Source organism: Myripristis murdjan, chromosome 20 (genome assembly GCF_902150065.1).
Source record: "Myripristis murdjan chromosome 20, fMyrMur1.1, whole genome shotgun sequence".
NCBI lineage: Eukaryota > Metazoa > Chordata > Actinopteri > Holocentriformes > Holocentridae > Myripristis > Myripristis murdjan.
The window spans coordinates 14,945,691-14,970,770 of record NC_043999.1 but is presented as its reverse complement, the minus strand read 5'-3'; the positions used below and the strand labels follow the sequence as shown (position 1 = coordinate 14,970,770).

Sequence of the window (25,080 nt, the reverse complement as noted above, 5' to 3'; positions counted from 1 at the left end):
CTGCGATGTCACTGTGGAAATGTCCATTTTACACAGTCTAACGTGAGGAATGTTGTTTTCAAAAACAAGAGTACATCATTTGATAGTGCAAAGCGTTACTTGTGTGCTTTATGGTATAAAAATAATATTTTTAAAAAATGTTAATTAAAAAAAAATTATGTCAATATTTAGCCAGTATTCATTTAGATTCATTGCCTGTGGTAATCATGCTGATACTAATATATTATTTTTTGCAGTCTCAAGAGTATCTAGTCATCTAATCCACATTAGAGGCCTCTTGGAATTGAACAAAAAAAAGTTGTTTGTTTGTTTTTTTTTCATTTTCACTGTAACTGTTTTTGTCTGTCTCGATTTTGTTTTTTAAAGCATAATTTTAAATATCATTGTGTGGGTTTACTCTCAGTTCTTTTGTGCATTATTATTTAGTCTGCTATCAGTTTATCTAATCTTGATTTTCCAACATTGAAACAAAACCTGCTTAATATTTAATTAAAATAATACTACTAATAATAATAAATACCCAGTATTTGTTCAACGAAGTAACATGAGTTAGATGCTTATTGTCCTACAGTAATGCCTGCACTGTAATGTATTTATTAAAAGAGTAATTAGGAAAACGACGGTTTGCTTGTGACCAAATGAAGCGTTGGCCGGACGGATAATTAGTAAAGAGTGGTGACGAGCGTAATGAGGCCGGATCAGGTGTCTCTGTGGCCGCTGGCCTCTGCTCACACACGGCCAGTCAAAAACAGAGAGCCGTGGAAGGCCTGGGCCTCAAGCCCTCAGGAGTCAATACCATTTTCATGCACATATAGCGCCATCTACTGGGCAGAGACAATAAATACCAGCTGCTTACATGTAGTCTCGTCATGAAAACACCGTATAGCCTGCAATTCAGAAAATGTTTAGAGTGCGTTTCACAGTTTACAGAAATTATGATAACTCTTTGTTTGTATGGTATTTATTCAAAATAAATTTTCAACAAAGCAATGTTTTTTTTTCATCTATGTGTTGCTTACTACATATATTTATGTATTAGCTGCTTAAAATAATATACTAAAAACAGACTATAAATAGAAATTTGACCAATTTTTGCATATCTTTAAAAATATATCCCATAGTATGTCAAGTGATATTTGCAGTCTGGATTATACATATATTTATTTTGGGAGGAAATAATTTCTTCTCACCCATATGACCAGTGTCTGCCAGAGACCTGAGGAGGGTTTTGAACATTTTTCCCCCACAAGGCGTGACTGGAAAGAAACAAGTTGCTTTATACCTTCAAATAAGCTCCAAAGAACTCTATGAACCATTTTTAACATTCAGCAAAACTGAGTCACATTAGCATTTTGATGCATTCCTGAAGCACGAACAAGAAACTGCACTCACAAAGAAAGTTTCAGTCAAACGCAGCTGGGCTCTTTTTTTTTTTTTCTTTTTTTTTTCTTAACAAATGAGCTTATATGGTTTCACCGTGCAGGCCTGAATCATCCTTTCTAATCCGTTCAGAACTGTCAGTGTACTTGGTGGACTGTGTATCCTTAGAAACTACACTTTCCCTGTAACACCCCTCTTCTGGCGACCCAAACTCACCCTCAGGGCTGAGACAGCAGCAAAGGGCCCTACAGGCCATATAAATACAGCAACAATCCTGAAGGGCACTGCAAGCTATACAGGTGCTGTGGGAGCTCCATAATAATTCTCAGGATGTGTGAGTGTGTGAGTGTGTGATTAGGGGGGGAAGCCCCAGTGTTGCCTGCCTGAACTCAGAGCCCTCCCAGGGTCTGTGTGGTTGAGCCCAGCCTGGACGGGACCCTAGAGTGGCATAAAATATACCTGGGCTTCACATGGTTCATAAAGTAATCAATAATAATCATAAGTCAAAGTTATAGCTCCTATCACAGAGTAATTTGTTAATACTGGAGCCCCAGGGAGTGTTTGTTAGAGTTCCCTGTTGCCCTTTTATGAACAAGGCCCTTTTCTTTCTTTCTTTCTTTCTTTCTTTCTTTCTTTCTTTCTTTCTTTCTTTCTTCTTTCTTTCTTTCTTTTTGCCTTTCCCCACTTAGACATTCACATTTAAACGCTCTTTGCAGCCTATCACTTCTACTTTTTCGGTCTTCTTTCACCCTGCCTCACCTCTGACTGGACTCTCACAATGCCAAAACTTCATAAACCTTCCACAGATTTCTCCAACAACATAAACTCTCAAACATCTTTGGCGCAAATTATAGTCTGCAATCCCTCTGGCATGAGCAGCATACAAAATAAACTGCCTCTAATTGTGATGCTTTGACCATCTTCCCCCCTGACTGTTATTTAGCTTGGCTGCTGCCTGGGGCTTTGTGGTTTCAGCCTGGATAGCCCAGTCGGTGTGAGCAGGAGAACGCATTATTATTCCCGCTGCCCGCTACGCTGCACATGCTAATAAGGGAGGACCACTGGGATGTTTTTTAAAACAGGGGAGACGGTGATGTCATCAGTGTGTTTTATCTGAGTTTAGATCTGAGCAGGGTGTAGTTTCCTCCCCTCTGAAGGGAATGGTAGGGACTCTGGGGCCTGGGACTGAACCCCTGGCTTTGCCACGGAGCCTGTTTAAGGAGATTACTTAGTCACCACACCTTTGTTGCATTATGGGCCGGAGTGAAATCCTGTGCCCTGCAGACATCCCAAAGAGCCCCTGTACTGACAGCCCTCTGACACCAGACAGACAGCCCCTTAAAATTCAGGTGATCCTCTATGATGGAGGAAGCTGATCAGCTTCTGCCCATGTGCATAAAGGAAATGCAGTTCACAGTTTCATGTGATTCTCATTACAGGTGGGAGTTTCACTGCTGACTAGTGAAGCTGTTTTATGCCCAAATGTAGTGTGACTTTTATAATCAGTTAAACTTTATGCTTTGATTATCCCTCAATCAAGCATCACACCAATACCACTGCTACAATGCCCTGTAATTCAAACACTCTCCATTAAATTGTTACGACAAATTCACAAGATCAGACAAATATAATTACCTTATATAATCACGGTGAACACATACATGCTACCACAAGCAATGTACCATAAAAGAAATGAGAATCCCACTATTCGGATCTTTAATAATTTTGATGATGATTAACCCACATTTAACATAAGTAATTTCCTCATGGTATAGTGGAGAGATAGTAACTTAAGTCTTTCGATGACAGTGGCAGCACTTACATTGCAATCCTATATATTTTGGAGATTCTGAATGATGAATGAACAGATTTACAAAAAGGAGATTTAGTATAGCATGAAGGAATTAAGCCCTTCAGGTGCCCGCACATAGCATGAGGCACAGACATGCAGAAGAAGAGGATTAGACCCATGCAGAAGCATGAAGGAAACCCATTCCCTTGTTACCCATGGCAGCAGAGGAGGGGGTGACAGGCACTTACAGAGTCCTGTGAGATTCAGGCTGATCCTGGCAGGCTGGGGCGTTCCACAGAGAGCCTGATTTTATTGCCCTGATAAAAAGTCCTCCAGGGTAATCATGGCAGGCAGTTGCCCCTTTTCATGCCCACTGCAACGGCGCTGCGAGAGACTGGAGAGAAAATCACACAACCCATTTCTCACACCGCCCTGTCCCTCTTGCTCTGGCCGAAAATGCGTTTTATGGACATTTCCCCCCCGTCCGCTGCAGATGGGTTAAATATTACATCAAAGTGTCTTTAATGTTTCACAGTGCCTCTCACATTTCTCCCCAGTATCGAGTTCAAAACTAGTGCAGGCTGCATTTTTACAGTAGATTTAATGGATCAATGTCCATAATCACATTAGCACTGGCTTAACGTATAACAAATTTCACCGTGCCAGCATCAAAGACATGACCTCTTGTTATAATCAGGCATAGCATCTTTTCCTCCACTCGAGATCTGTGGAGCTTCTAATACTGGGCGAAAAAGCATATTGTCAAGGGGGTGATAAGCTGTAGTGTACGTAGGCCAGAGAGTCATTTTGTGAGAGGAAAAACATTTGTGTCCCCATAGTCAAACAGTTACAGATGCTTTGTGCGTCCTCTCACTGTTTTTATGGCTGATAGTGATGGTCCAGTCTCTGTGCAAGCTCTAATCTGCAGACTGTTTCCTATACTGTTTGTGCTTTTCCTCAGGATGTACTTCTAATCAGTGGGGAATCTGACAGGGAAAGGCTTTCATTTTTACCACCACACAAAATCAAAATCATTCACTTTGCTCTGGTGGTCCAATTTTTTCGTAAGGAAAACATAATGTATAATGTCTGAGCAGAAATACTCCTTCCAAGACAGTCATCACTCGGCACTTCCTGTACGGGGCCAACAGGCCATCAGTGAACAATACAGATTAGCGAAAGATTCAAAAAGACAAACTGCAGACAAACTAGAATTGATGGCTTCCACTGGGAACCGGTCATGACGTAAAAGGAAAAACATGCCGGGTTCCCCTGGCCAGGTTAGGTTAATCAAGACAAGCTTGCCCCTTCTATATGAGGTGTATGTGTGTGTGTGTGTGTGTGTGTGTGTGCAAGACTGAGAGAGAGGACGAGAGCGTGTGTGTTCTCTCACAGCGCAGCTCCATTGCTTTGTGTGTGTGAGCCCATTTCTCATTCATAATATGCAATCTTATTTTCCGGCTGATTGTATTTGCCATACATGGGCTGTATGCATGAAATCTTTGCCCATATCCCTCTGCCCTGCTAAGCATAAATAAACAGGAACACTCTATAATCCATCATCCTGTGTGCCGTGGGAGCATGCCCAACACAAACATGGCTTCTGTTTTCTATCTATCTGTATGTGTGTGTGTGTGTGTGTGTGTGTGTGTGAGGGAGTGGAAGAGAGAGGGAGAGTAAGAGTAAAACTGTGTGTGAGGGCTAGGATGGGTAGCGCTGTTATGTTAGGACTCGGTGATTGTCCATGACTGTGAAACATAAACCGCCTGTGCTAAATGTGGATTATACAAATGAGCTTCCTATTTCCTCATTGTTTGATTGTCCCGCCGCCTAGACAAGATGCAGAGGTGCTTGTGTACCTTGTTTCATTATTCCTGGAGGTCTTTGAAGTTTGCCTTAAGATGGCTTTCATTAGAGGCTGCAAAGGGCTGATGATATGTTAAGAGGTATAAGTATTGAGCTGAACCAACAGACATAAAAAAAAAAAAACTACTTATACGTTTATTTCTCACTGTTCACTTACAAATGAAATTCATTTGAAAAGATTTTTTTTTTCCACTCAGGCCTTGCTAGAAAATCAACGGCTGAAAATAGTAATGGCCAGGAAGGACAAATCATTTTATATGCCATATTACAGAGGTGTGTTATTCAAATTATATATAGCAAATTAAAAATAAATAAATAGATAGATAAATAAATAAAAACATTTTGGGCTAATTTATTGCTTTATTATACATATTCTACATTGGTAATAAGCTGGTTGGCAATGTATTCTGCATTAATTTTGTATTAGTTTGTCTGCGACTAATTGCGTTTACTATCAAGTTTATGTGGACATCTGGATGAATCCTTTATGCAAAATATTAATTTGCCTTTCCCCACTACATGAGGGTGGTTGTAACCTGAATATTAGAAAGATAAACTTCAGGATGTGACCTGTTGAACACAGTACAGTACAGTGTGTTTTGTCACCTTTTATTACCAAAGTATCTACTGAGCTTAAGTGACAAATGTTGACCCCATAGGGAAATTCTGTTTTGCCTTGCAGCCGTCCACAGTGCTAGACACAGAGCAACATCCCTGCAGGGCTCAGTATCAGGCTCAAGGACACTTCAGCAGGGCAGGCGTTTGCTGACTCAGAAGCTTGGACACATAATGATAGCCTGGTGCTTACACATTACACTCGCCTGCTGCCTTTGACAAACTCTATATTATTCAAATGTCATAATAATTCAGATTTCATTATTTTGTTTTCAAATACATGATGGCTCAAAATAAGGCTTGTACTTTTTAATACATTTTTTCCCAGTAAATGCATTTCAAAGGGGCATTTATAGACTGAATTTTATTGAATGAAGTAATATTATAAAAGTCCAATTCCAGACTCTGACTGAAAGATAATAAACCAAATCAAAGTGAGGTCCAGTTGTAATGTAACTGGAGTTAAAAAAAAAAAAAAAAAGAGTGAGAGAGAGAGAGAGAGAGAGAGAGAGAGAGAGAGAGAGAGAGAGAGAGAGAGAGAGAGAGAGAGAGAGAGAGAGAGAAAAGGGTGGATTCACAAATTACAGTAACATTAAATTTAACCACAAACAAAAGAACAAAAGCTAATTTTAGCAATGTCTACATAAATATCTTTCAAAATTAAAATGTGCCATGCCTATATTTGTATATGCAGCCAGATACAGTAGGATAATTGGTGCTTAAAATCAGATTTATGATAACAACTGACCTCATTCAATCCCCGCTATAGCCCAGATTGCCTTCCTTATTCTCTGTATGCCAAAAGATACTGTAGGGCAGAAATCCAAACAGCAACAATGGTCGAGCCATTGTACCCAGCATAATGCACTTTACAATATCTTCATTCATTGCATGAGGACTTTATTTACAGAACCCTCTGGGTAATGCAATGCCCATGCTGTGATCACACACACCAGCCCACTGCATGTAATTAGCCTCGGCCTGCTCTCCAATCTGTCACTGCCCAAACTAATTTGTTAGTGTGTGTGTACTGTGATTAAAGAAACTTCTTTGCCATTGCAAAAGGGGCTTCTATCACTCCCGCCTTCCTCCAAAGTCGGGGAATTCTCCAAGAATGAGGCAAAGGGCCCATGTCAGAACGAGCCAGGCAGATGTGTACAGATCGCCAACACTGCTAATGCATCTGAGGCGCTGGTGCAGCAGTCAAGTCATAATAATTAAAGACATACAGCATCTCAGGGCTTCATTAATCATGGGTTATATGGACTTTGAAGCCCTAATGAAAAACAGCCTCCCTCTCCGGGTTTATTGTGTCTGTACAAATTGTGGGTACAGCGCGCGCCAGGAATGCCCCACTCTTGACTGTCTGTTACAGGAAATGGTGATGGAAAACAAAAAGATAAGATTTGGTGAAAAGCGGTGAGCCTAGTGATGGTTATGGAGGGGTCAGAGACTGGTGGTGGTTACGGTTGTTTATCCAGACCCTGAGCGCCATTCATTCCGACAAAACTGAGCTGTTGACAGTGACAGCGGTGTGTGTGTGCGTACATATGTGTGTCTGCATGTGCATGCACATTTGTAGTGCTGTGCGTATATACATGTATGTGTATGTGTGTGTGTGTGAGATAAGATGCACTCGGTGATCAGCATTTAGCAAGAGACTCTCTGTCCTTGGCCGAGCTAAATGAAGGCCTGTAGTGTGCTGGAGATTAATCTTGCACTGTCATGTATAATCATTTTTGATTTGCTATTAGTTTCTCAGATTTTCACCATGCTGTCCAGGCCCTCTGGAGGTGCATTGCAGTGAGATCAGAGTGAGAGATTACTGGGTATTAAGCTCTCAGTGCCAGAAGTGGAAATTACAGAGAGGTTGTCAACGCCAGAGTTCTTTCTGCTTGTTTTCTCCTAGAGAGAGGGAGGTAATGCTTAACTCAACACATTTCATCTCAATGGGTTGTGACTGGTCTCTGGCAGTGCTATCAGGGTGAGTCACAGCCAAAAGCATGTGTAGCTCAACAAAGAGAGACAGAGACAGAGAGCAGAGGACTCCAGCCTGGGACACATGCATCTTCTCTTCCCAATAAATGTCCTGCTGGCAGGTTTACACTGCATTAGCCCACTGAAACCATGGAAATATGCAGCACAATAAGAGTGGAGCATCCATCGTCTGACAGGCAAATGATGAAGTCTTTTATTTTCTCCTTAATGAACAGTCCTCCCTGCAGGTGCAAAGACCGCCCTTATTGTTCCAAAAGTTAACTCTCACCAATCAGCGATGGAAAAACAGCTCTTTCGATCACTTGTGATTCTAACCATGTTCTCACTAAAATTATTTAATGCTTACTTTTTCTGACTCTAAAAATATCAAAAGAAAAAATATACTGTAAATAAAAAGATTGAAGAGCTAGAGTCTATCCAATGCAGTGTAAGCTGCAAAATAAAATTTAATTATGTGTGGTAACTACCTGGCAGCAATTCATTTCCTCTCCAGCGCAAGTTCCTTGCTTAAATTTGTCATTTTATGGAGTGCCTCTGACAGAGCACAACCGACAGATGAAAGTTAAAGTGGCCCCTTTGAGTAAACAAGTCAAAAGACTCCGAGTTTGGCTGAATTAAAGGACGGGGGAAAAGAGCCTTTGCTTATTTGAGAGCCAACTACCGTCGTGGTCTCTGGACCCTGCGGTTTGTCAGCGTTCCTCCCAGGTGAGCTCACGCGGGGCCAGTCCTGCCCAGTTGCTCTCCCCTACCCCGGCCTGCAGGAAACAGCATCCTCAGCTCTCCAGCTTGACTCACACAATATTTTGCTGGTAGTCAAAACAAAATTAGCCCGGGTTTGTTATTTCTAGTTAGCTCATCCATAACGCTTGTGTTCATAATTTCTTGGGCGAGGAAAAGGTTTAGTTACCACCTTTGAGTTATTGAGGATTAGGATGTGGTGGATGACAGTAGTAGCTGTAGCTTTCATTTGGTGCACTGGTATTTACAATCTTCAGGGGCGGTGAGGTGGTGTAGTGGGCCGCAGATGTTGAATTCCCACCAGCTGCAGACATGCTGTTCTTGATCCAGCACATTATTATTAAGCTTATGAGACACTGTGGAATAAACAGAGTCTGCAAAGATAAAGAAAAAGAACAGGAATATATATAGGGTAAGTGAGGCCAGAACCCATTAACATGTACCTACAGTCATATAAAAATAAATGTATAAGTGAATAGTATAACATGAATTATAACTAAATGATTTCTTTTTTTTTTTCTTTTTTTTCCTTTCTTTCTTTCTTCCTTTTTTTTTTTTTTTTTTTTTTTTTTTTTTGCAATTACTTCAGACTGCTCACTGGAAATAATAAGGGACAGGAGTTAACACTAATTTTAAAAAGCTATCATTTGGACCTGAAATTACATTGACACCTCCTTTGCAAAACAGATGAATAAATAAATAAATAAATAAAAATAAAATCTTTAATGTAGGCATGGTATCTCACTGGTACCTTTCAGGAGAATTAGAGAAAGCCAATCTAGACAATGATGCCACCTTGTGTTGAATATGTGTGTTGCAAGTTGACAGCGGACCCAGCAGCCTCATAGAGGGCCTACCAGGTGACATTACTGAGCTGCACATGCACTTCACTGAGTTGCATCACTTCTGACTACAACAAGGCATGTAAAAGGAAAGCTCAACAAATCAAAACAGGAGTTTGCAAGAAATGAAAGAACGCAAAATCACAATTCTGCTTGTAATTGGTGTTTCATAAAACATCACACAGACAAAATGTTGACACCCACCAGAGAAATTAAAAGAAGCTGGTTGATCTTGAATTTATTTTTAATATTTTATACTAGTGTGTTATCAGTTCTATAAATAATGCCAGTAAACAATACAAGCTGTCCACAAGCATAGGCAAATAAATTATATTAAATATATGAAACCGATACACCATTCATATATATGTTTATTGAAACAAGAATAAATAAAACTATTTACATATTGAAATTATTTATATAGGTCAGCTGTATTGCACTGAATCTGTACTTTGTGTCAGTGGTGAGAAAACAAGCTTCACCTCAGATGTACGGTAAGATAACTGACAGCAGATTAATTATGTAGTGATAACATTATCAAGCTATTAGGACATACTGCTTGCTCCACCGTCAGTTTTAATGTCAGACAGATTTGACTGAGGAAGTGCTGTTTATGGTCCTCTCTGCACTCTGATAACCTAGTGTAAACTGATAGAAACTTCATTAAGGTTGCAAGAAGCTCTTTATTCTCAACATGGTCTCTGGTTCCTTTTCCAGTCCGTCCACCTCATCTGCTTCTCGCCACTTCCCTCTGGGGTGTAAGCAGATATAGTACACCATGAGGAAGACCAGCCCCAGCACTGTACCAGCAAAGATCACAAAAGCAACTGGCAACAAATAGGTTGTTGTCTGTGTCTCGGGCTTTAGCAAAGCCAGCAGGATTGGAGCCATGAAGTTTATGAGGGAATAAAAGAAATAGTAGATGCTCATAACTACTTTAGTGTCCTGTCCTTTGATGTTGAAAAAGGTGAAAGTGAGAATGACTCCTATGACTGCCCTGTAGAGCCACTCGAGGCCCCTGCATGAGCAGAAGTTAGTCTGAATCAAATGGGCCCAGGTTGTGCCCAGCAGCCAGAGGAAGGCGAGGGCTACAGAGGTGTAGGTGCTGAGCACGAGGAGCAGAGTGTAGCTGAGGATGTGCGGGGTGATGGTGAAGAGTTTGTAGAGGAGGTAGACTGCGGTGGGCAGGCCAGAGGGCATCTCCCTGAGACTGGGCAGGGACCTGCGCAGGCAGCGGCGGAAGTCCACCAGTGACCAGGCGATGTTGAAGAAGGAGAATGCCATACAAACACCTGGGAGGTAAACAGGCAAAATTAATATGATGACTCTGTAAACCCAACAAATACTAAGTATGTAAACAAATGGATAAAGTCAAATTTATCAGACCCTCTCTCACACATAGACACATAGTGGCACACGCCTGCACTGTTCCACTATATAGGAAGATGATGTAAGCACAATGTGCACTTTGTTGGTGCACATTATTTTGTCATTTCAAATTTCCAATTAAAAAGAGCTAGTTTGCATGAACGTGCATGGCTGAGATCAAATCTAACAAACTTAATGACTCTAAAAAAAAAATAAACTTTTGCTCTTAAGTATATTTAAAATCAGCTATTTTTCATTTTACATAAGTACATTTCTAAACAGTATTCTACTCAAGAAAAATATCAACAAAATTTCAAGTACAAAAAATTACAGTATAAGAACAAGAAATTTCAAGTACTCTCTCCACCACTGAGCATCTGCAGAGCAGTAGCACGTATGCACAACACATACACAGCCACACACACATACACACGCTTACACTGCAAGATTGAGCTGTTGTCGTGGCCCAGGATGATGTACAGCTGTAGAAGGAGCTGAGGAACACCTTCCATGAATGTTTCAAAGAGTTTGAGCATGCTAAGATCAGTCGCCAGGACAAACAGATTCTGATGCGCATCCCGCGTCTGCTCCACTGTATAGGAAGACTTTGCAGGCCAAATCACATGGTAGCCCTTTTTCAGTAGATGGTAATACCTAAGAGATGAAAACAAACAGACAAACAGGCGTTGCTATGTTATTCATTCATAATGCATGGATGCTTTGTTATTCATTCATAATAAGCTACTGCTGCTGCTCAGACAGTGATTCATGTGCAGTGACTTTTCTCAGCTTCAGGAATTACAGTGTGCAGGACGATGACATCAATGTGGTCAGTCTGGTCTGCACACTTCAGAATACCAGTGTACTACACTGCAGCAGCATATTTAACATACTGTACATAGTCAACCACAACATGCAGACATGCTTCCTTGTATTTCACTTAAGCACTTATCATTCTGTCACAGTGGTTTACCTGTTGTAAGCAAACCTTCTACTCACAGGTCATTGTCATCATCCTTACCTGGAAAAGATGCCCATTCCAAACAGATGGACAGCAGCAAGTCCACATTTGGATATTCCTAATACGGTTGGATTACCCTCAGGGTTCACCAGGACATTATTCATATCATCCCAATACCAGGCATAGCTGAAAATCTGTGTCGTCACCAGTCCAGCCAGAACAAACACAAGAGTCAGTCCAGCCCAGACAAATTGTTTGTCCAGTAAATACTGCAGTGCAAGTCCAACATCTGTCCCAATGTCCACCACATACAAGAGCAGTCCAAGAATGGTTAATAACCATCGCAGTTTAGTGTATCCAAAGTCTGACTGAAGCATTTTATGTCAGGCTGTGCTGAAAGGTTCAGCCTGTCTTGAAGGTTTCACTCTGTATTGAGGATGAATGTCTCATATGGCTGGATGGGGAAAGGCTCCTCTGTGTAATTTCTCAGGAATATGATGTCTTGTTACCACCAGTTCATGTGTCATATCAGCCAGTCTGTGAAAACAAAAGAATGAGATAAAGAACCTCAAGTATCATGAACAACACAATGATCTTTATATACACAGCATATATTTTGTTTATATTTTGTGCAGCTTTACTTTTAGATTTTAAGCATCTGAAAAAAATCTATATTTAAGATATATGAAAATTTCAACCTCAATTAATTCCAATCAATTGATGTGCCATATTTCCCTGCCCTATGATCTCAGTCATGAACATTTGACCATGACGTACCCAGATATGTAGCAGTAAAAATAATCAGTGATTTTATCAGCTGGGATCATGAAAACAGGCCTTGCTGACGCAGAACCCTTGTGTAACCCACTGACTACTCTCACACTGGGAGAGGCGGATAAGCATTTTCAGACCTTTTTATTAAACCATATATGTAGCCACATGTAAAATACCCGAATTACTTTTATCTTCAAAATATCAAAATGTCAAACTGCTTAATGAGATACCATCATGGGTGATAATGGTGACCTGTGTTATTTCATAATGACTAATTAAAATATAAATTAAACAAATACAATGGTAGCAAAAAAATAAATAGATAAATAAACACAAGAAATGACATTCTGTTCTCTCCTCTGCGTGCAATCAAGCTTTCTTTGCTGTGTTTCTGGTTATAAATAATTAACTCTAGTACAAACACAAGTTCCAATTTGATTACATCCTGCCTTGAATTAACACACAAATCTTATCACCATCACTCTACAATGGTGAAAGCCGAAACACAAAATGCAATCAAGCAATGAATGACTTACTTGTGTCTTGTGCCCATCACACACTGCTGTGTAGAATAACAGAGGCGAATGGCTCAGCACTTTCCAGGGAAGCTCTTTTCCCATTTCTTGAAACTGACAGCACAGGCTCCACCCCGACAGTATCACTCTGAAATGCTATGATGTAACAGGTCAAGTGTGTGTGTGTGTGTGTGTGTGTGTGTGTGTGTGTGTGTGAGTGAGTGCTGGGTGTGTATACTTTCTGTTGTCTTTTCTATCTACATGGTGTCCCAGCACCACAGGAAGGAAATACTTAACATTACAGATATTCCTGTAAAATTTTCCCATGGCTCAGAAAGCCAGTGATGCAACCTGTCAGTGTGTTGAGAGACATTTACTCATTTAAAAACGGAAGTGTGGCCATATAAATTGTGGGAAATTTCATATTATACCCCTGAACACCTCAGACCAATTAATCACTTATGTATATTATGGCGGTGAATGAGTTCTCGATGTCCTGCCACTCAGAGGATCTATATATTGGAGTGTTTGAAGTAAACTTAAGCTCCTCTTTTGAAAATAATGAACTTGCTTGGGTTCTCGATTTATCTTTCAGCCATTCCTATGTTTACTAACTGCATAGGTTTGATTGTGATTACTGTATGAACACTACACACAATGTCATATTGCTTTACATCAGTTTTTTTATGTTCAAATAAATATTGCAAAAATGATACATAAGAATGTAGATACAGAAAACATGAAACAGTTAGGAAAAATAAATTTATAATCCTATGGACGTAAACCACACTTTTACATCTCATTGTGAAATAAAGGTTGGGGATTCTTGCATCGGCAAATTATGCATGTGAACGTGTTACATTTTAAACCAAATATTCAGTGTTTTTGAGGTGAAGAAACTGGAAGTAATCAGAATACTGAGTTTGAACTTGAACCAAATTACTGATTACAATCAATTACAACTGAAATCATTCCGTCTTAAAATAGCCTAAACTGATGCGGGGGATTAAAGCAAGAAAATGCCTGAGAACTTTAAACCCTGTGATGTTTTGATTTACATTGAGGGTAGCCAGAATATGTGACATGCCTCCACGTTGCTTGAGGTTTGATATATCTTCTATTCTTGTTTATGTTTCATATAAAACACTTATAACCATTTTCAGACCGTATGGTTTTGAGGCAGTATGTATGTAGCTGTTGACTAATGATTCCCATAGTTGAGTCTAGGGATCTCCAGGGGTGCTTAGAAGTTTAATTTCACTCCTAGTGTGTAAGGACGACTATTTTGATCCTGAGCTTCACTGCATCCACTTTAACTTCAACAGACAGTCATGAATATCTATGCAAATGTCCAAGTAGAAAAGTCTTGTTTGGTGGTTATTTGGTTATTTGGTGGTCCTTGGTGCAAAAAGGAGATTATAAGCCCCAATGGCGGATAAGCCCCCCCTCTTACTCCAAACAAATAGGGGGCAATAGCGAGCCCAGAGACTGATTCTCCCTTGTGCGTAAAACGTCGTTTTGATGAGGCAGCGTCCTCTCTCTACCCGCCCACTAGCAGAAGAGTGACACGCCATTCAATTGCTGCCTGGCCCTGTGGTTGAGGGAAGCAGGAGGGAGCTTCAAGCGTTCTCGGACACTGGGATAATAATATCTGATACGCGGTAGTAGCCGATTGCATCTGCGCCGAGCAAAACTGCAGTGAATCTCGCCAAAATGGGAGTCCGCAAAAAGACTAACAAGAATCCGCCGGTGTTGAGCCATGAGTTTATCATCCAGAACCATGCAGATATTGTTTCCTGTGTTGCTATGGTGTTCCTTCTCGGGCTGATGTTTGAGGTAAGTCCCGGTGCACATGTTGAATGGATTTTAATTGCTAATGGTTTTGGGGGGTGCTTGCCCGGCACAGCCAAGGAGCCGCACACAGAGATGATGCCGAGTAGTCCCCGTCTCCTCTCCTGGAAACTGACATGGCTGTCTGATCTATTCTTCACACTACTTCCTCCCTTGGTCAAAGTTTTCTGTGCATGTTGGCCTCAACGCCTTTGCTTCCCTTCAGCGACTTAATTACACCCGCTCGGTGCTTTAGCGTTTGAATTATACTACTAATAAAGATAATACAGTTGTTTATTAAAGCGTGGTGGTAACTGCTCTCCAAATCCCATCTGGCTGCTTCCCATGTTATAATCAATAGTTCAAATCATTCGCTCACAGGCCCGTGGCTTGTACAGAATAAACAAAATTATTTTGGGTGCAACATTAAACACCGAAGCACCGCGTAATGTTACATTCCCGTGGTGATGCATCAGGCCCAGTGGCTACAATATTGTGCAACAGTCCAACAGGCTTAACGTAGTTTTATGCTTAGATGTGTTACGTGGCAATCACACAACGACTCGCGGGGCTGTCATCCCAGAAACCCGCTAGAACCAAAAACGAAAGTTGGCCTCGGAGGCGCAGAGCTCTTTAAACCCAGCTACAGGCTGCCCACGGTGACCCTGTCTGCGTTATGTCCGTCTCTTTGCTCCAGTGAGCTCTACTTTCGCTTGAATTTTGTGTTTTCAAATCAAGTGGATTTCAGTCTCACTGAAAAGCGGCGCCGTCGATGTCAAAGTGACTGAATTCTGATTAAACTTCCGGTTCATTTTTCAAAATAAAATAATCACTTATGCCTATCACCGCTACTAGCTTGCGTACTGTGTATTATAGTACGAAAGTTGACAGACTAGTATTGGTTAATGTAAAATTGTAATTTTCCTTAATATGTAATTCTGAAATTGGGCAAATAATTATTGTTTTAAAGCTAAATAAAGTTTTTATTTTGAAGGTTACATGAGTAACTTCCGGACTGACCCTTACGTTTTATGGTTACCTTGATGCTCGTCCACGACTGACTGAGTTTTTGATAGTCACAGTTGATGCACCTTAATCATATCACACACGCGTACACAAGGCTATCAGGTAACACCAAATAAGAAGTCATAATCACATTCCTATAAGTTTCTGTAAGGGACTCAAATTATGTCCGTAGTATTCAGCAGTGACTTTATAGTTACCTTGCTCTAGGCCTACCATATGGTGTATATTTTTTGTCTTACAGTTTTCTCTGATCTTGTTTGTTATCTGTAGTGTGTGTGTGTGTGTGTGTGTGTGTGTGTGTGTGTGTGTGTGTGTGTCTGTGTCTGTGTCTGTGTTACAGTTTTCTCTGATCTTGTTTATTATCTGTAATATGTGTGTGTGTGTGTGTGTCACATTAAAACTGACATATGGGCAACAATTGCGGGGATTTAGAGTGAATCTTAGATATTAGAGTTGAATCCCTTTTGTGTCCACTTTCTTTGGTGCATATTTGCATTGTTGCACTCGGATCAGATTTTTGTTTTGTTTTACTAGTCTGGCACATAAATTAACAAGAAGAGTGCAAATCTCTGCCTGGCATGTCCTGGGCTTGTGGGTGGCCAACAGGAACTTCAGGGAAGGCATTTCAGCTGCTGGTTTACATTACCGAATGTTTCCAAATGACCATGTTACTGTAATGTTTGTTTGAATGAATACAAGCCACAGCAGTCTTACCTTGGTATAAAGTTGGTCCAGTTTTGGGAGTTTATCCAGGGACATTTATGAATTGTTGACAAATAACACAATGGCCATATTCCAGAAACCGATAGAAATTATTCGCTCACAAGAATTTAACTACAAGACATCAAGCATCACTGATGAGAAATAATGTCATTGTTGATGTCAATCCGGCAAGACTGATTTCTAAAAATATTTTTTGCTCATTATCTTTTTTTAATGTTCCTGTAATCTTTGGTGCATTTGCCAATCAAGTTTTCCCCATGGTTTTTCAAAGAAATTAGGACAAGAGACCGTTGTCTGAAATCTGCAAATTGAGGAGCTGTCTTTTTTGGTAACCAGTGATGAACAACCTGTAAAACTAAACTGTAAAACTACTGAAAGTTAAAAGCAGGGTATAATTCTTGTGGTCTTGACATAAAAATTACAAATCACAAGACGCCCCCCACTTGGTATGCGAATTTGGACGGACAATTCCAGAAGACCAGCAGTGTAAAATGTCAATGTCAAAATAAAGATGCCATCAAAAGAATCCACAAATTAAGGTGATCTGGCATATACGGTAACTTTAGAATTTCTGGCAAGAAGATATGGTAGAGACAGAGCACAATATGTCATACCCTGAAAACCAAACCCACCAAAACTCTGCAATTTCAAACTGTCACTTCTCTGTCATTTGCCCTTACAAACTCCATTTCAACTTTGAACAGGTCAGCTCAAGAGGAAGTTTGTGTGTAAAAATCACCTTGATATCTGTTGTGGTATGGGAGAAATCAGTTAACGTTTCAGCACATTACATAATCACAATTTTAATCAGAAACCAAAACATTCACCGTCTTCTGCTGAGTCTGCTAATGCCGTGTGTGAAGGGAAATGGCAGGTACTTTTTACATAACAACCGTCTGAAGCCAAGGAGGAACCTTCACCTAATACAGTGTGCTCTGTCTCTGTTGAAGCTGTTTGAATCTGTGGCAACAGGACATGCTTGGTTGTCCCCAGCCGAAAGTAAAAAAACTAAAACTAAAGTAGTTGTTGATTACTTGTGGCCCCTTCCAGCTGGTTAAGAGGAGTGAGGAGTTAACACTCAATTGTGGTATGAAACAGTTTTTCAAAGGTTTTGAATCACTATAACCAGGAGAGGTCTTTGATCATACAGTCAAAACTGTGTATATATTATATTAAATATTAAATGCATTATCCCCTGGCAGAGAAAATGATGGTATTAGAGAAACTGCATGTTTTTATTGCCAATAAAACTTTTTTTCCTGTCTGCACAGGTCACATCCAAGGTTGCAGTGTTGTTCATAACGGTCCAGTACAATGTCACCATCTCAACAAATGGTAAGTTAAGGACTAAATTGAGAGAATGGACCCATATGAATGTTGAATCTCTTCATGTTTTCAGGTGAGGGAGTTTAGATTTTCAGTTAGGAAACCGTGATTGCAGTGTTCATGAAGACGGAGGAAGTTTGGCTTAAACATTTCAGGCAGCAATTTCTTGGAGTTGTCTCACTCAAAGCTTCTCATTTGGATTCTAGACCGGTACTTGCGCGGCCTTAGACAAACCCATTTGAGAGCTCTTTTTTTTTCCCCTTTGGAGCTAAATTTAGGCTGCCTGATTTATAAAGTTCTCTTGTGGCAAGGTTGTGCTGGGCGAATTTGGGCTAAGGTGTAATATAGGCCTCTCAATTCCTACTGCTTGTCTCAAGGTTAACAATTTCTCTGCCAGCTTGTGATATTGTTGAAGGCGTGCACGACCTCAGACTGAATTCAGACTTTATTTTCGAAGCTGAGGGCTTTCAGAATGCCAGACGGTGCTTGAGTTTCATGAGTTCTTATCTGAGAGGCTGTAGCACTTACCTACCTCTGTAACTCATTTACAGCTTGTATCTAATAAGACAAATAGCCCAGCACCACGAGAATCTCTGTACTGTGAAACACGACTACCCTCGTATTTCTTCTTGGTCAGTGTGGACTGTTACAAATTATTGGATAGATTTTACATTATTTCTTTATTCAGTTGCATGATCCATGAGTGTAGCTCTCTTTTGAGGCTATTTGAGACTCTGAGCAGTAAATTGTGTTCTTATATCCTGTTGCTGCCCTACCAAAACACATGTTGCATTTAATTCATTAAATTATTCAAAATGTTTTATAGAAACTGAGCCACAGCCTGTATTGTTTTATATTAAATAATTTTATAAAGATAGAAGTGTAACAGTTCTGATGCTGACATACAACTGGTGAAAAATTCCAGTTCATTCATGGTTGGGAAATTCCATTTATGAAACATCAAGCGGTTATTACAGGGTATTTATTTGTTTACAGAGGGTGTTACCTGAAGTGTGATTCAGTGTGTGGCTTCTGTGTGTGTGTGTGTGTGTGTGTGTGTGTGTGTGTGTGTGTGTGTGTGTGTGTGTGTGTGTGTGTGTGTGTGTGTGTGTGTGTGTGTCTGTTGCAGAAGGCCTCGAGGAAACAGCTGTGAACCACTTCCACCATGGCATCAAGGACCTCGCTACTGTCTTCTTCTACATGCTGGTGGCCATCATCATGCATGCCATCATTCAGGAGTATGTGCTGGATGTAAGTTAGGCACATACACACAGGCACCCAGATTACAGTCACCAGTCAGTGGGTGTGTATTGACTGTTTTATTGTTGGCCTGTGCAGAAAATCAACAGGAAGATGCACTTCTCCAAGACCAAACACAGCAAATTCAACGAGTCCGGACAGCTCAGCGCCTTCTACCTGTTTTCCTTCGGCTGGGGCTTAAGCATCTTGCTCTCTGTATGTGCACCAGCTACATTCAACAACTAATGCGTTCTATAAGATGTTGCACTGTTTTTAAATACACATTTCTTGTATTTGAAGTCCACATGCAATTTAATTTATGAGGTAAATTTTGTTTCTTTTATAGGAAAACTTCCTGTCCAACCCCATCAGCCTGTGGGAGGGATATCCCCATACATTGATGCCGTAAGTATGCACACGCTAAAAATACAAAAGGGTGTGGCTAGTGTGAAACTCATGTGCCTTTTGGGTTAGAGCTCAATTCGGTGCCTATTTCATGTAGATCAAATCTGAAAACGGGAACGTGCAGTGCCTGATCCCGTCGTCAGACTCCACTCTGCTACTGAAAAGCCATTGTGATTCATCTTGAAACTGCAGATGTGCAAAGACACCGAATGGGATTTTTCTTTTGCATCCTCTCAGTATATTCTATTTCTTGGCATTGGTGTAGCTCAACCAATGTGGCTAATGTCAATTTAAGCCATAAGTCAGACGAGGCTGCGGTTTCCAGTGATTTTTAGAACAGCTAAGTGGCATTACATAGCACAGTGCAAAGTGGATTGCATGAAACATCAGCTGCTCCAAGATAACGTGAGAGCACAGTGGCTTGTTGCTTTTATAAAATGGTTGTAATACACCACTGTAAAATAAAGAGGAATATTCAATAACTTTAAAATCGCTATTCATATGATTACTGCTGCTAATAAAATAATAATTGTGATTTGTTCCCACTAATCAACACTGGTATGAGGGTGACTGACATTGAGGACATTAAAATTTAACTGATTGACTTGTTTATTTTACAGTGGGTTTTGAATGTGGCTCAGCCTTACAGAACTGTGACCTGTGTATTTTTGTTCAGATTCCAGATGAAATTCTACTACATTTGTCAGCTGGGCTACTGGTTACACGCTCTCCCAGAACTGTATTTCCAAAAGACAAAGAAGGTGAGTGCATGTTTGCTGTGGACCCGCTGAAATAATAGGATGACGTCGCTTCTGTTTAGACGCTGAGGCTATTTCCTGTTTCACTTCCTTGGTTATGTTGCATTGTTTCAAAGAGTCATGCATTTTGCTTAATCTCACTAATACAGAGAAAGTGGAGGAAGATGTATATGTGGATTTTGTCAGTCACGTTGGGCTTCATGTTATTTGTGTTTGGTGTTTAGGAGGATATTCCACGCCAGCTTGTGTACATCTCCCTGTACCTGGTCCACATTGCAGGCGCCTACATTCTGAAGTAAGAACTAGTTTCTCAGAAAACCTGATACTGTGCTTGTGATTGTGTCCAACATGCCGCTGTCCTTGAATAGAAAGTTACAAGCAAAGGAACGTTGTGCTGTATGCAGTCTGAAAAGTAGCCAAGGGCTCTCTCAGGCGTCTCTCTTGTCCTTGTCAATTGTAATAAAGGAGAATCATGTCTGTCTGTCTTTCAGTCTGAACCGTCTGGGTCTGGTCCTGCTAGTGTTGCACTACTTTGTCGAGCTGCTCTTCCACGTCTCCCGCCTGGTCTATTTCAGCAATGAAAACAGGCAAACGGGGTAAGCTGCCATTTTTATCTATCGTGTGAAATGATTCTCTTCAAGGAAATCCTCCATTAGCCACTGGTTTATGGCAACAGGCTGAGCTGGAGGTTTTGAATGTGGTGTTATGGTCATGCTCTTTTGTCATGCATATCTTCTAGGTTCACCATATGGGCTGTGTTGTTTGTCCTGGGACGGCTTCTCACCCTGTCCTTGTCTGTCCTCACTGTGGGCTTCGGCCTTGCCACAGCTGAGCAGCAAGGCCTAGATTTGGCTGCAGGAAACTTTAACATACTCTTTGTTCGGTAAGTGTGTTTGAGAAGGGAGATGAGACGATATGATCTCAGGATAAATTCATAAATAATGCTGTTCATAGTACCAGATGGATTTATTCTGGCCTGAAATTGTATAAACTTTCATGCTTCTCAAGAAAAAGAAGACAAAATCAGGCCTTAAAGTCACAATGAATATTTTTACATCAAAGTAGGGGTGCAACAATTAGATGACATTGTTGACAAAAATTCAGTTCCTGAAGGGTGATGCAATGAATGATGCTAGATGGCTATCTTGCATCATTACTATCTTTGCTGAGAGTCAGGTGTGCCAAACAGTGACTGGGAGGCAACAGGTAAACACAAAATGTAGCAAATTTGCAGCGGCCGATGCAACATCTCCACGCCCCAAAACTTCAAAAGTCTGGAAGTATTTCACCCTAAATCCTGCAAAGATGAGGACTGGCTACAAGATTTGTAAAGCGAGCCTTGCATATCACAGGAGCATGTTGGTCGCACACGAACATTTGAAAAGAAGGCATGTCAGACTTGTGGATGATGCTGACTCGTCCAGATAAAATAATTTCATTCTCAGGTAGCTAATGTCAGCTATCTCTAGACTAACAGACATATTGTTGAATGAAGAAGTCATACACACTCAGTGGCCACTTTATCAGGTCCACCTACACAGTCTAATGCAGTTCAATGCAACAGCTCTGCCATAAATTCTACCTTTTATGAAAGTTTATAATATTGTTGTTGACATTGTGGAGAATGTGTCAATTTAATTCTGTTTATTATTGAAGTTGTAGTTTGCAGAGGTCTTGTACTGGACTACATTATATTAAGAGGTGTTTCTACTTTTTTTGCCCTCCCTATCTATATACATGAGGGGGGACAGAATAGTGGAAACACCTCAAATAAAATGCAGTGCAATACAGCAGCACCACTATGAGCCCAATGCCAAACATAGAATTGAGTGAACACCTCTATTACTGTGACTAAAAGAAAACCTGGACATTATAGGCATCAGAAAAATAAACCTGATGGCAGAACAGTTGTATTGGATTGTATTAGATTATACAAGTGGACCTAATAAAGTGGCCACTGAGTGTATATTGTCTTTATTGTTAGTTTGCACATGCTTAGAAAAACCTACTCGTAAATTTTAAAAGCCTGATAGTTAAATAAGAGCCATTTAGTAATTGTGCAATCAAATATCCAAAATCGTTTCAATAATCGATGACTCGTTGACCATCAAAATAGTAGTTAGTTGCAGCCCTAAATCAAAGTCCTATTACTTCTACATCCTGGAAAATAGTGTATCTTCAGTGGTCATGTTGCACTGAACCACTGGCTGTGAACAAAAATTCCAACCAGTAAAACCATCACATTTTTTAACAATCACACCTCTTTCATCAGATAAAACTGCCTTTTTCTCCCTAATTGATCACCAGTTGGTTTAACTTTTTGAAAGATGCCTCTCTGCATTAAGCCCCACCTCAAGCTGTTTCAACTGCATCAAATTAAGGAAGCAACAGGCTCTCAAATTGCTGCTTCATCGTGACTTTAATGTTACATAAAACAGCTTTTGGTGATGCACTTTGCATTCCTGGGCCCATTTTTGTGTGGTGTGTTTTTCTCATTCCTATGGATAAGAGGCCAGACATCTATGGCATGATGTCACATCAGTATTTCCAGTGCTGCTACTATGGATTTTGATAACAGAGAAGTTCAGTGTTAGTACAGTCAAAGTGAAAGGACTTTTTACACTCAGCAGTGTGAATTGACATTCAACAAGTTGTAGTCGTTGAAGAGGAAGTGATACCTATTGCTCCACCAACAGTAGCATTAATAGATGAGAATGCAGGGCAGCCACAAGACATTGCATTTTCAGTAAGATGCATGGCTGACTGAAAAAAAAAAAAAAAAAAAAAAAAAAAACTTTTATTCTCCTGCTTTTACTATTTCAGTATTTCTCTCTCTACCTACCCATATAACCAAAATTTGAATGCAACAAGTTCATGCTATTTACGTGAGGTTGTTCAAATTTAAGAAATCACCAGCTGAGGTTGTTCAAACAGGGAAAACACCTTTAAAGCAAATCACCACCCAGTATCTTAGGTACATTTTTCCTTTAAATAATACTGAAGGGCAAAAGATGGGAGAGGTCCATCATAGTGTCAGATACAATGATAGACCTCTCTGACAGTTGCTGTCTTCTTTCTTTGCTAGGATTACTGTCCTGGCTGCTATTTGCATCACTCAGGCGTTCATGATGTGGAAATTCATCAACTTCCAGCTGCGCCGGTGGAGAGAGCACGCCCAGGCTCAGAGCCTGAAAAAGAAACAAGCTCCTTCCAAGAGCAAATCAAAGAAAGACAAAGGTGAGCAGTGAGCACTAAAGACAGAGTGCATTTACCTCATTTTATTATCCAGAAGAGGAACTTTCCCCTGAACGGCTGTTGAGAATATCTGCCAAGAGAATGGCATATAAAATGCATAATGACTGTACTTACCCACACTTAACCTTGGCAAATGAGTCTACTTTTGATGTGTTTGATGTTTTCAGCCAATGGGGTAAATGGAGTGAGTTCCAATGGAGCTGATTCGCCCAGAGCAGGGAAAGAGAAGTCATCGTAAATACACGCCTGTCCCCTCTCCAAGACTCGTGTCCCCCCTGTGCCTCACTGGCTGTATCCAACCAACCGACCCTCCAGCTCTCCACCATAATATGCATCTTCAGCTCCCACAGGACTGACCTCGCAGCTGGACATCAAGGGCCAGAATGCATTGAGCTTTGCTTGTTGCCAGTCGTCCAGCACGCCTTGATTTAAGAATCATTGCTCTGCTGTGCCATTACAAATGAAAATAATACACATTGAAAAAAAATTTAAAAATAAACTATAAAAAAAGACCTTATTTAAAAAGTGCCTAATGATACAGATTGTTTTGTACAGGGTGTGTGGTTTTAAAAATTCAGGAATGGTGACTTCAGTGTTTGATATTTTTCCCAAGTCAGGTCATTTTGTGCTTTTTTTTCTTCTTAAATACTGTATATGCCAGATTGTATTTTTTTTTCATCTGTTGGCAATTTTTTTTTTTTTTTAAATTTCCAGTTCAGATCCTCCTCATTGCCATTAAGCTCCCTTTATCCCTTTTCTGGGGGATTTACTTAGACATTGTAAGCTAAGAGTTTATGATTTTCTTTCTCCTTTAATACTCCTCATTGTATGCAACCTTGCATTAAGGAAGACTTGTTATACCATCTCATCTTCAGTAGAACAGTTCATACACATACTGTAGTTAGTGATGACATTTTCTCTCAGCTGGACACAGTACAAGTACATGTTTTGGGCATGTCACTGGCCCATATTCAGATACAGATCATATACGTAGATGAAAGCAAGGTAACAAATACATAAGTAGTTTTCAGTATCCACTCATGGATAGAAGACTGAGGAGTACTTAAAAGAACCAAGGACATGACATAGCATCACCATGTAAGAAATAGATTCACTACCCGGTTATGTGCTAAATTAACAATGTCAGACTGCCAGCTAAGATGTCAGAATAAGATGATGTAGCATTAAATGGTTGGAGCTCTGCACAGCCTTCCATTCACAATGGACCATATTCCTTCCTATGAAGTTATACTGAATTTATGCCACTTTTGTTTGAAATACTACAATCCAATGGCCAGGCGTTATGTTTTGCTTTTGAGTTATACAAGATTGAAAATGAGACAGAACACATACCCATGACAAAGTATTCCTTTGTGAGGCTGACTGAATAACTGTCTTGTATGTGCCATCTTCATTTGCTGTACACAAGGAATGGATTGCTGCATTTGTTTGGCCTTGCATAGAACTGGTGACCTTAAAAATGTCCACGAGAATAATTTGTTGTAAAAACATGGACTGGGAATGAGAAAAACCTTTTGTTGTGTGCCTGTGTTTTTTTGTCCACCGCCAACTGTGCCAAATGAGCACTAGCATGATTGACCATTAACTATATGGTATTTACTTTTAGTTTTCACTTGTTGCCATAAAAATAATTTACAGTCATGATGTG

At 40.3% G+C, this 25,080-nt stretch overlaps 2 protein-coding genes across 2 annotated transcripts; one reads left to right on the top strand and one right to left on the bottom strand.

Annotated features, from left to right (window-relative positions):
* Positions 1-9,592: 9,592 nt before the first annotated feature.
* Positions 9,593-12,936, bottom strand: xkr9 (XK, Kell blood group complex subunit-related family, member 9). Its single transcript, XM_030079414.1, has 4 exons — positions 12,871-12,936; positions 11,621-12,097; positions 11,039-11,253; positions 9,593-10,523 (listed from the first exon to the last, which is right to left on the bottom strand). The coding sequence occupies exons 2-4, from the start codon at positions 11,935-11,937 to the stop codon at positions 9,895-9,897; spliced, it is 1,161 nt and encodes a 386-aa protein (XP_029935274.1). The 5' UTR covers positions 11,938-12,097; positions 12,871-12,936; the 3' UTR covers positions 9,593-9,894.
* Positions 12,937-14,398: 1,462 nt separating this feature from the next.
* Positions 14,399-24,942, top strand: tram1 (translocation associated membrane protein 1). The gene is made up of 11 exons (XM_030078811.1): positions 14,399-14,685; positions 17,700-17,763; positions 18,884-19,005; positions 19,093-19,209; positions 19,340-19,398; positions 20,075-20,159; positions 20,381-20,451; positions 20,648-20,752; positions 20,896-21,039; positions 23,242-23,393; positions 23,579-24,942. The coding sequence occupies exons 1-11, from the start codon at positions 14,563-14,565 to the stop codon at positions 23,647-23,649; spliced, it is 1,113 nt and encodes a 370-aa protein (XP_029934671.1). The 5' UTR covers positions 14,399-14,562; the 3' UTR covers positions 23,650-24,942.
* The last annotated feature ends 138 nt before the right edge of the window (positions 24,943-25,080 follow it).